Raw genomic sequence first — 12,863 nt, 5'->3', positions numbered from 1 at the left:
GTCACTTTCAAAAGGAAATTGAATAAATACGAGAAATAAATTGCAGGGTTATTGGACAGCTCTTGCCAGGAGTTGGCATGGGTCTGGTGGGCCAAATGGCCTCCTACTGAGCCATCTCATTCTATGAGAATTGACACAATGCAGGAAGATATACTTTACATGCAAATAGTTACATTTTGTAACCATTCAGCAACCAAGGAAGTAAAAGACTCAAAATAATACACTCGCACACTCGGCATATCACGTTAACAAAGACACACAGAGGTTAAAGTTCACATGGGCCCAACAAGCAAGGCTGACTAGTGAGTTTATATGTTCACTGACAGTGACTACTAGTCCTCTTTTATTTACTAAAGAGATGTGGCTAATGTACCGGATAACACTTCCCTTAAGGTCATCCAATCAAAAGCTGGCTTGGTTTGATTAACATTATAAAGAGATATTTTGGGAAATTCTGCAGATTGGAACAAACATCATTCTCAAGTATCACTGGAAAACCCTGCATTTTCAGACTGTTTACAACAAACGAGGGCTTTTGTTGGTGGGAGAGGGAGGTTGTCATGTCCCTTTGAGAACGTGATGCCATGCTGGTCATGTGATTCTCCCCTGTACTAATGTATTTCAACTCCACTCTTGAGGCAGGAACAGACTGGGTAGTACGTTTAGCCAGTAGTTACATTACTGGGTTGGTAACATAACCAGACAGAGGCAAGAGTTCACATCCAACCATGGCAGCCTGGGAATTTAAGTTTAATAAATATGAAATAATGTAGGTGTTATTCTCAGGAATGGTGACCATGAATTTGGCAGATTATTGTAAAAACCCATCTGGTTAACTAATGTCCTTTCGGGGAGAAAATCTGCCATTCTGAGCTGGTCTGGCCAACGTGTGACTCCAGATCCACAGCAATGTTACTCTCAGCCCCTTAAATGGCCGAGCAAGCCACTCTGTGTAATACTACAATGGTATTAAAACATTAGCCTTCATCCCACAATGTATTTCACCAATACTTGCATAAGGGCTATTAGAGGTAAACAATAGATACCAGGGTTCCAGCAACGCCCATATCTCACAAATAAATGAAGAAAATTACAACAGTTACTTGTACAACTCTATGGACAACACGCTGCCAGATGGTTCTTTCTCACCAATCTCTGCAGTCACAGTCAAGAAACTTGGCAACACACAACTGAACCAGATCGTGTTAACAACTGCAAGCGCTCTCACTTGTGTGCTCATCTGACATTGTCAAACTCAAAGTGGATCAGATATTGGACCAAGCACCTTCTTAATCCTGAAGGTTCATCACCAGATGAGATACTTACCTATTGACACCTGCCTCAAGATCACTCTTGGACTTTGAGAAGGAACTATAGACACCATGAGAGGAGCAGAGAGAGAAAAATAAGAACAAACTTGCATTTATACAGCAATTTTGCAGTGGCTAGCACTGTGGCTTCACAGCACCAGGGTCCCAGGTTCAATTACCCACTGGGTCACTGTGTGGAGTCTGCATTTCCTCCCCGTGTCTGCGTGAGTTTCCTCCGGGTGCTCCAGTTTCCTCCCACAGACCAAAGCCGTTCAGGTTAGGTGGATTGGCCATGATAAATTGCCCTTAGTGTCCAAAAAAAAAGGTTAGGAGGGGTTATTGGGTTACAGGGATAGGGTGGAAGTGAGGCTTTAAGTGGGTCGGGGCAGACTCGATGGGCCGAATAGCCTCCTTCTGCACTGTATGTTCTATGTTTTCACAACCTCACGATGTCATGTCCCAAAGCACTTTATAAACAATGAAGGAGTGTACCCACCACTGTAATGTGGAGGGGAGGGTGGGGGGTAATTTGCATGCAGCAAGCTCCCACAAACATAAATGTGGCAGTGACCAGGTATTTTGATTTTGGCTGAGGAATATTCTTCTGCAGACCCTCAGTAGGGTTCAGCTGCTGAACTACGCCAACATGTAATGTCTTCTGCCTGCATAAGCACTCTCTGTGGGACTAGCAGTGGAGAAATTTTAAGTGTACGTGCGTGTGTTTGTTATAACATTCTGACATTACACCTATCTCTAAGTAAAGGGTTTCTGGGTTACGGGGATAGGGTGGAGGTAGGTAGGCTGAGGTAGGGTGCTCTTTCCAAGCGCCGGTGTAGACTTGATGGGCTGAATGGCCTCCTTCTGCACTGTAAATTCTATCATTCTATGGAGAGTCATATACAAGACCTGGTATTGACAGGAATCTTGCTGACATGTGAATTTCAAAAGTAGTAAAGGTTTGAACACATATGGATTTATTTGCTGTCTCTCTTTATTAGGCAACATCCTCGTCACTGGTTTAAGTTGCTGAAAACACAACAGGCGCAATCTACCTGAATGGAACAGAGTCCCGCAGCGCACACATGATTAGCCATGTGTTTCCCGGTGCTTGGAGTGCAGAGAAACACCACACTATCGAACAGCCATTCAGGTAGATTGGGGGCCACAGCGGGGAATGCGCAGCCCAGGCCACACTTAGTCCTGTTTGCTGCACTGAGGAGCTCTGCTGTCCGAAACGCCCCAGTGCAGGATGAGATCGGGACGCCACCCTTTCCGCCGTGACCCCCGAAACTCCCCCAAGCTCCAACGAACCTATAAGAGGGTCCTCAGGCCCCCTTGCACCCACACAGGATACACCTGGGCCTGAACCCTGTCGTGGGAACAAGCCTGGGACCGTAACAGTGCCCCTGCCAGCTGGCGGTGCTAAGCTGGCATCTAGGTGGCACTGCCAGGGTGCCCAGGTGGCACCAGCAGTGTCTGGTTTCCATCTTACCCAGAGAGCAAGCACCTCCTATCCCCTGGGAGACCCCCGCGAGTGTCCATTTGTGGGGAAAAGCACTGAACAGCGTTCTCCCAAGATCTCCAAGGTGAGGGGGCTAGATCCCAATCCTTGGGTAGATCAATGGGCAGGATTCACATCGCGACATCTCACGTGATCATGTCAGATCTCTCGAAGCATGGTGAGCTGGGGAGATCCCGAAAGAGGGATCTCCCGGCATCTACCAGTCGCATTGCACCGCGCTGCCTTTCGGCCAGTTGTTCTTGCCCAATATTTCTATTTTTGGCTGACTTTTGTCGTTGCTCATTGGTATTCGCTAACATGTCCACTTCAGAATTAATAAGCTACATAAGTCAAAAAATATTGTCACAGTTGAAGGAAGATGACTTGCATGAAAATTGCGATTCAAGGATGTCCCAAAGGACTTCAGTCAATTAGGCACTTTTCCCCAAAATATAGAAAGGTTATAACACAGAAGGCCATTTGGCCCATCACTTCCAAGCCAGCTCTTGCAAATAGTCCCAGTTGCCCCACCCTTTCCCCACAGAGTCACTAAAATGTTGTGTAAAATTTGGAGAAATATCTTTCAAATGATATTGGAGCTTTGATTTCTCTCCCTCTTTAATCTGTCCCGGTACTTTAAACACAAGAGTTTCTGACAAGTTATTGGAAGTATGAATGTTCAGCTGTTTGACAAGCACCAGAAAACATGCCGTCTGCACTGGAAAGCAGCAGTTTCAGTCGGGGAGTCAGATCAGGAAAGAAGAGCCATCAAATCTAAAGCCAAGTAGAGGCTTGGCACAAGCTGTGTGTGAAAAGTCACCGTCATCATCACATTTTACCCTGTACCGCGATTAAACTAGGGGAAACCTGGGTGACAACACAGGCTTTGTAAAATGGTAGCAGTTAAGCTTTAGTCATGTGGTCACCGGCTTTGCTCCATTTGACATGACCCCTTGTTCTTTTTGATACTCCCACGGAGGCTTTTTAAATCGTCTCAAAGCAAATCTTTCTTCTGCCTATTTCACAACCTGCTCAACGCCCAGCTTCCAACCTCCATGTATCAACCCCACCCACTGAAACCTGCTCCTTACCTGCATCCACTCTCGCCAAAACCTACCCTCGCACCAACTCTCGCCAAAACATCCCCCCCCGCACCCACTCTCTCCAAAACACGCCCCTCCCGCACCCACTCTCTCCAAAACATCCTCCCCGCACTCAGTCCCCAAAATGTCCCACGCACCCACTCCCCAAAACAGCCACCCTCACCCACTCACCAAAACATTCAACCCATAAACACGCCCTCCAATACCTCCTCCCGCACCCACTCTCTCCAATACCTCCCCCCCAACCCACTCACTCCAATACCTCCTCACGCACCCACTCTCTCCAATGCCTCCCCCCCATCCACTCCCTCCAATACCTCCCCCCGCACCCACTCCCTCCAATACCTCCCCCCCAACCCACTCCCTCCAATACCTCCCCCCGCACCCACTCCCTCCAATGCCTCCCCCCACACCCACTCCCTCCAATACCTCCCCCCCAACCCACTCTCTCCAATGCCTCCCCCCCCATCCACTCCCTCCAATACCTCCCCCCGCACCCACTCCCTCCAATACCTCCCCCCAACCCACTCCCTCCAATACCTCCCCCCACACCCACTCCCTCCAATGCCTCCCCCCGCACCCACTCCCTCCAATGCCTCCCCCGCACCCACTCCCTCCAATACCTCTCCCCAATACCTCCCCCCGCGCCCACTCTCCAATACCTCCCCCCGCACCCACTCTCTCCAATACCTTCCCCCGTACCCACTCCCTCCAATACCTCCCCCCGCACCCACTCTCTCCAATACCTTCCCCCGTACCCACTCCCTCCAATACCTCCCCCCGCACCCACTCCCTCCAATACCTCCCCCCGCACCCACTCCCTCCAATACCTCCCCCCGCACCCACTCTCTCCAATACCTTCCCCCGTACCCACTCCCTCCAATACCTCCCCCCGCACCCACTCCCTCCAATACCTCCCCCCGCACCCACTCTCTCCACTACCTCCCCCCGCACCCACTCCCTCCAATACCTCCCCCCGCACCCACTCCCTCCAATACCTCTCCCCGTACCCACTCCCTCCAATACCTCCCCCCACACCCACTCCCTCCAATACCTCCCCTGCACGCACTCACTCCAATACCTCCCCCCGCACCCACTCCCTCCAATACCTCTCCCCGCACCCACTCCCTCCAATACCTCTCCCCGCACCCACTCCCTCCAATACCTCCCCCCGCACCCACTCCCTCCAATACCCCCCCAACCCACTCTCTCCAATACCTCTCCCCGCACCCAATCCCTCCAATACCTCCCCCCATACCCACTCCCTCCAATACCTCCCCCCGCACCCATTCCTACCATACCTCCCCCCGCACCCACTCCCTCCAATACCCCCCCAACCCACTCTCTCCAATACCTCTCCCCGCACCCAATCCCTCCAATACCTCCCCCCATACCCACTCCCTCCAATACCTCCCCCCGCACCCACTCCCTCCAATACCCCCCCAACCCACTCTCTCCAATACCTCTCCCCGCACCCAATCCCTCCAATACCTCCCCCCATACCCACTCCCTCCAATACCTCCCCCCGCACCCATTCCCACCATACCTCCCCCCGCACCCACTCCCTCCAATGCCTCCCCCCGCACCCATTTCCTCCAATACCTCCCCCCGCACTCGGGACCTGTTTCTGAAGAATCAGCTCTGGTTGGTGGTGAAAACTGTCGAATGGAATCCGGTGTCCCTGGGGATTGAATATCCACACTGCATTCAGTGTAGAAGCTAATACCCTATCAGCAGACTATGTGAACCCACAGGAACACTCTGTACTAGTTTTTAAAGAGCACATTTAAATTGTTTTTTTTTATAGGAACCAGTGGCTAAAATTAAAACCAAATAAATTATGATCACAGATGAGGTTCCAAAAATCAGGGCGGTAAAATTACTGGAGAAAGACTTTCTCTTTCTACTAAATTGAAGTATAAAATAATGACAGAAATAACCACTAGCACAATTGTTTTATTTGTAGATTGTTTTGTGCCAGTTTCACCACGAGCAGGTGGCCCATTGACCAAGAGCATTCTTGACCTTTCACCTCGTAGAGTGACACACAATGAACCACCAGCAGCAATTTCTGAACAATTGAGTCGACATGGTCACAATGCAAAGAGAGGATGCTGCTTTAGGCAGGGGGAATTAGGAGGGCATTAAAAGGCTGGTTACAAAAGAACTTGAGAACTATTCAAATGGGTTACAATGGTGACTGCTCCTCTAACATACACAACGAGCTGAAATGGGACAAGTACCAGAGGAGATAATTATCCTCAGTTTGACCCAAAGGGTATTCTAAATGGGTTTTTAGACTTCAACATTTTACAAAGCATTACACAGAACCTACTACAGCACACAACCACGGCATTCAGGCCTAAAATAGAAGCAAAATACAGTGGATGCAAAAAAATCTTAACTAAAAACAGTGCTTATTAAACTCAGCAGGTCCAACAGCACCTGTGGGGAGTGAAACAGAGTTAATGTGTGGAATATGATTCTCGGTCAGAATTTGTGTTCTGAAGAACTCAACAAGTTCACAGTTTCTCTCTCCACAGATGCTGCCAGACCTGTTAGTTTTTCCCCCCAGCTTTTTCTGCTTTTAATTAAAGGACATTCAGCCCAATTGGTTTATGCTCCACGTGAGCTCCTCCCACCCTACTTGATCTCATCCTACCCACATATCCTTTCTCATTCATGTGTTTGACTCCGGTGCTGGTTTAGCACAGTGGTAAATTGCTGGTTTTGAAAGCAGACCAAGGCAGGCCAGCAGCACGGTTCAATTCCCGTACCAGCCTCCCCGAACAGGCGCCGGAATGTGGCGACTAGGGGCTTTTCACAGTAACGTAATTTGAAGCCTACTTGTGACAATAAGTAATTTTCATTTCATTTCATTTGGGCAGCACGGTAGCACAAGTGGATAGTACTGTGGCTTCACAGCGCCAGGGTCCCAGGTTCAATTCCCCGCTGGGTCACTGTCTATGCGGAGTCTGCACGTTCTCCCAGTGTCTGCGTGGGTTTCCTCCGGGTGCACCAGTTTCCTCCCACAGTCCAAAGACGTGCAGTTCAGGTGGATTGGCCATGATAAATTGCCCTGAGTGACCAAAAAAAAAGGTTACGAGGGATTATTGGGTTAAGGGGTTACGGGATGGAACTGAGGGCTTAAGTGGGTTGGTGCAGACTCGATGGGTCGAATGGCCTCCTTCTGCACTGTATGTTCTATGTTATCTGGCTTTCCCTTACATGTTCAATGCCATTCGCACCAACCACTCCCTGTGGTAGTGCGTTGCACATTCTCAGCGCTTCTTGAAGTTTCTCCGGACTTCCCAATGGGATTTATTATTGGTCTTATTTCTGACCCCAAGTTCCGGTCTCCACCCCACCACCAACAAGTGGAAATATCTTCTCCATGCCCACCCTGGCAAGGGCAAAAACTGAACTGACACTTTTTACAGTTAACCATGCATTTCCTGGAAACCTGATTAAAATCAAGCACAAAGGCTTTTTCTTCAAACCTGGGGGCCCATGGAAGGGGAAGGGCGGGAGTTGAGGGGAGGAATGAATATCTACAGAAAAGCAAACAGGCATATTTGTAAAAAGACACTCACAGCAGATAACCTCAATTCAGCAAAACGCAATTCTCAGTGGTTCAGTTGCAGTATTTGCGATGCCCAACAGGTACAAAAGGATTTCTAAACTTCATAATTCATTGCTAGATGTTTAAAGTTATGGCATTCGTGCACAATGCAAGATGCAAGGGTTGTGATGGTCAATGAAACCTGTTTGGAGTTTTAAAAATTAATTTGAGAAAAGCGAATAAAAATTTACTGGGGACAAAAATTAATTCTTAACCCACATGGCAGGCTCAAAACAACAAAAGGAATGAATCTCCAAGGCACCTTTCACTTTGGAAAAGAAGGGTTAAGAATAATCCGATTACTCTAAGCCATCACCTAACTCAAGCTGCACAGTATGTGCTGGTCAATGTGCCTCCCCCTCCTCGATTGCTGTGCATGCAAAGAGTTTGTACCGATTGTGTAAGATTCTCCAAACTTGCTCCAGTTTTAGTTTTTGCAATCCACCACCACTACCAAATAAAACCCATTTCAGAGATGACCTCTGGCTGAAAATTAAGAGCCAAGTTGCTGACATCTGCCAGTAAATACTTCTATCAATCAGCATGTGATAACAATTTGGCAGCAAGAAACATTCCACAGACACATTCCAGAGAGGATTTCCATTAATTTGCAGAACACTAAACCCCCTGCCCAGTCACCTATCACAATTAGACACTTTTGAGTCCCAGTCTGTCTTACTGTATTCACTGAAGTATACTCACTTACTCGTGTGATAAATGTTAGATTGTGTAATGCAATTATTTTTTTATTAGTTACCTTTCCATGCCATACCAAATATTTATCCAGCCGGAAAGTATCCAACTTGAATATATTACTGCAAATTTGCATTTATAATAACACTTTCCACACTCTCGGAGCATCCCAGGGTTGGAGAGGAACTTGCGTTGGGGGTAGGGGGGAAAATCCAGCTGTGATCCATTATGTAGGTATCAACGACATAGGCGGGGCAAGGGAAGAGTTTCTGCAGGGTCAGCATGAAGAGCGAGGCACCAAATTAAGAAGCAAAACCTCAAAGGATTATCACCTGAGCCGTGTGCAAATAGATTTGAGAAATGAATGCGTGTCTGCTGGTGTGGGAGAAGTGGGCCCCAGTTCGTGAGGCACTAGCATCAGCAGTGGGGAAAGTGAGGGCTGTACAGCTGGGACTGTCTACACCTGATGCCTGCTGGGACCAGTGTTCCAGCAAGCCACATAAGCAGGGAAGCAGAGAGCTCTTTAATCTAAACAAGGAAGGTGAGGGTCAAGCTTCAGTAGCTATAGTCAGATTCACTGGTCAACAAAGATCTGACTACACTACTCCCATTTCCCAGCATTTGGCCATTAGTCCTGAGGTTGCGGCAGCACAAATGGCTATCAAAATACTTCTTACATGTTACGAGAGTTTCCAACTCATCCAGCTTTTCGGGCAGTGAGTTCCTGACTCCCATCACCCTCTGGGTGAAAAAGTTTGTCCTCAACTCCTCTCTTACCCTTTACCTTAAATCCACACTCGCTGGTTACTGATCCCTCTACTAATCAAAAGGTTTCTTCCTATCCACCCTATCTTGCCCCTCAATCTTATACCTCCATCTAATCCCTTCTCAACCTTCGCTACTCCAAGGACAACAGCCCCAGCATATCCAATTTTGCGTCATTGCTCAGACCCTGGAGGCCCAGGCAGCATCCTGGAAAATCACCTCTGCACCCTTTCCAGTGCAATCACATCCTTCCTATTGTTTAGAAAGAATTAATGTTTCCCAGTGCAGTTAGAATTGGAGCTTTAATTATTTAATAGACTATATGGTGGCACTATATGTATGGAGATGGAGGAGAAGTGATTGTAGAACACAAAATGAACACAAATTGAAGAGGTCACGTTTTCTTTCTGGTTCTTATTGCAGAGATACCATTGGAGCTCAACGCCTATAATGTAATGACCAGTACTGCACACAGTACTCTAGCTGTGAATAACTTGCATTTTATACAATTCCAACATGAGCATCCGGCTCTTGGATTCTATGCCTCGGCTACTAACGGTAAGTATCCCATATGCCTTTTTAACCACCTTATCTACCTGTCCTGGTACCTTCAGGGTTTGGTGAACATGCACACCAAGATCTCTCTGATCTTCAGTATGTTCCAGGGTCCTACCATTCATAATGTAGTCCTTTGCCATGTTCGCCCTCCCCAAATGCATTACCTCACGCTTTTCTGGGTTGAATTCCATTTGCCATGCTCAGCCCACCTGACCAGTCCATTGATATCCTCCTGCAGTCTATGGCTATCCTCCTCACGATTTACCACCCTACCAATTTTCATGTCATCCGCAAACTTTTTTTTTCTTTTTTTTAATAAATTGAGTGCCCAATTTGTTTTTTTCCAATTAAGGGGCAATTTAGTGTGGCCAATCTACCTACCCTGCACATCTTTGGGTTGTGGGGGGCGAAACCCACCCAAACACGGGGAGAATGGGCAAACTCCACACGGACAGTGAGCCAGGGCCAGGATTCGAACCTGGGTCCTCAGCGCCATAGGCAGCAATGATAAACACTGTGCCACGTGCCACCCACCCTCTAAATTTAAGTCCAAATCATTAATATACACCACAGCGGTCCCAGTACCAAGCCCTGCGGAACCCCACTGGAAACAGACTTCCACATCACCCTCTGGACAGCATGGTAGCACAAGTGGATAGCACTGGGACTTCACAGCGCCAGGGTCCCAGGTTCAATTCCCCGCTGGGTCACTGTCTGTGTGGAGTCTGCACGTTCTCCCCGTGTCTGTGTGGGTTTCCTACAGGTGCTCCAGTTTCCTCCCACAGTCCAAAGATGTGCAGGTTAGGTGGATTGGCCATGCTAAATTGTCCCTTGTGTCCAAAAAAGGTTAGATGGGGCTATTAGGTTACGGGGATAGAGTGGAAGTGAGGGCTTAAGTGGGTCAGTGCAGACCGAATGGTCTCCTTCTGCTATATGTATGTTCTATGTTCTCTGCTTCCTGCTTCTCAGCCAACTTTGGATCCAATGCGCCACTTTTGTCTTGGATCCCATGGGCCCTTATTTTCTTTACCAATGTGCCATCAGGGACCTTATCAAAAGCCTTGCTAAAGTCCATGCAGACAACATCAAAAGCCTTATCCTGCTGAACACTCCTGGTTGCCTCATCAAAAAACCTGAACACATTTGTCAAAAACAATCCTCCCTTAACAAATCCATGCTAACTATCCCGGATTACTCAGTGTCTAACTGAGTGCAGATATATTCTGTCACTCAGAATTCTTCTGAGGAACTTTCTCATCAAGGCAGGAGAGCAAAATAGTAATATTTTTTTTTTTTTTTTTATAAATTTAGATTACCCAATTATTTTTTCCAATTAAGGGGCAATTTAGCGTGGCCAATCCACCTACTCTGCACATCTTTGGGTTGTGGGGGCGAAACCCACGCAGACACGGGGAGAATGTGCAAACTCCACACGGACAGTGACCCAGAGCCGGGATCGAACCTGGGACCTCAGCGCCGTGAGGCGGTTGCGCTAACCACTAGGCCACCGTGCTGCCCGCAAAATAGTAATATAGGAAATAACGGTCAGAGAATGAGAGGAAAGGACAGAGAAAACCATAACAGTACACCACCAGCCAAAACTAGATGTTACAAAGGTAACTAATTAAAAGACAAAACTAAAGACAGCCAGGTTGAGAGGTTAACAGAATACTTACAGATAATTTCTTACAGCAACACATTCTAGAACCAGAGAGCAGATGATATTAGACTTGATATTGTGTAGCGTTGACAGGATTAATTCATTACCTCAGAGTACAGGCACCCAGAGGTAGTAGCAACCATAAAATGATTGAATTTTGCATCCAGTTTGAAAGGGGGACGAGTGAGTCTAAGACTAGTATTTTAAACTTAAATAAGGGCAGCTATGTGGGCAAGAAATATGAACTAGCTGAAGTTAACGGAGATACCAGGCAAGAGGATAGATCAATAAAGAAGCAGTGGCAGATATTTAAGGGGATATTTCAGCATACTTAAGTATATTCTAACGATCAAGAAAAATTCCATCTGCCATGGTTAACTATAGAACTTAAGGAAAGCATCAAACTTGAGGAAAAAACATATAACAGTGCAAAGATAATAAGATATATTCATATATATGATATATTCAGCCTTTGAAACCCCTAGATAAGACCATAAGACATAGGAGCAGAATTAGGCCACAGCCTATCGAGTATGCTCCGCCATTCAATCATGGCTGATATTTTTCTCATCCCCATTCTCCTGCCTTCTCCCTATAACCCTTGATCCCCTTATTGTTCAATACCTATCTATCTCTGTTTTTTTTCCAATAAATTTAGAATACCCAATTCATTTTTTCCAATTAAGGGGCAATTTAGCGTGGCCAATTCACCTAGCCTGCACATCTTTGGGCTGTGGGGGCGAAACGCTATCTCTGTTTTAAAGACAACTCAGTGATTTGGTCTCCATAGCCTTCTGCGGCAAAGAGTTCCACAGATTCATCACCCTCTTATTGAAGAAATTCCTCCTCATCTCTGTTTTAAAGGATCGTCCCTTTAATCTGAGATTGTGTCCTCTGCATCTAGTTTTTCCTACAAGTGGAAACATTCTCTCCCCGTCCACTCTATCCAGGCCATGCAGTGTCCTGTAAGTTTCAATAAGATCCCCTCTCATCCTTCTAAACTCCTACGAGTACAGACCCAGAGTCCTCAAATGTTCCTCATACAACAAGCTCTTCATTCCAGGGATCATTCTTGTGAGCCTCCTCTGGACCCTTCCTTACATATAGGGCCTAAAACTGCTCACAGTACTCCAAATGGGGTCTGACCAGAAGTACATCTTTGGTCTTGTATTCTAGCCCAGTGTTCTTCAATGTCGGGGACACGACCCGCAGGCGGGTGTCGGGAGGGTCGCAGAGCCGTTGTCTGCGGCGCTCCCGATCGCGCATATCCCCACGCAGCAGCCGGCTTTTCATAATGCTGGCTGCAAGTGGCCGGGAACATGTCAAAAAACAATTCGGCAGCATTGCCCATGCACGCACGATGATCGGCGCATGCGCATTCCGTGAACATGTTTTTTTAAAATTCGGCCGCATTGTGCATGCGTGCGTGATGATCGCGTGCATGCGCAAATTAGGCACGCATGCGCAGTGCGACCACTATCTTTTTTAAACAGTTGCAGCTTTTTGTTTTACAAGTTCTGTAGTGGTTTTTATTCATTTATTTTATTCATTTAATTTTTTTTTTCATTTATTTTATTCATTTTAGGGGCGGCACGGTGGCACAGTGGTTAGCATTGCTGCCGACAGCACTGAGGACCCGGGTTCGAATCCC

The 12,863-nt window shown here is 47.2% G+C and overlaps 1 protein-coding gene across 1 annotated transcript in view; it reads right to left on the bottom strand.

Annotated features, from left to right (window-relative positions):
* pawr (PRKC, apoptosis, WT1, regulator) overlaps positions 1–9,692 on the bottom strand; it is an 84,959-nt gene extending 75,267 nt beyond the window's left edge. The window contains exons 1-2 of the mRNA XM_038780293.1: positions 9,603–9,692; positions 2,962–3,152 (exon numbers count right to left, since the gene is read on the bottom strand). Coding sequence (XP_038636221.1) covers positions 2,962–3,152; positions 9,603–9,692 — 281 coding nt within the window. The remainder of the gene's footprint in view (positions 1–2,961; positions 3,153–9,602) is intronic.
* Positions 9,693–12,863: the final 3,171 nt, after the last annotated feature.

The sequence above is a fragment of the Scyliorhinus canicula genome, chromosome 20 (assembly GCF_902713615.1).
Source record: "Scyliorhinus canicula chromosome 20, sScyCan1.1, whole genome shotgun sequence".
Taxonomy (NCBI): Eukaryota; Metazoa; Chordata; class Chondrichthyes; order Carcharhiniformes; family Scyliorhinidae; genus Scyliorhinus; species Scyliorhinus canicula.
This window is presented reverse-complemented; position numbering and strand designations above follow the sequence as displayed.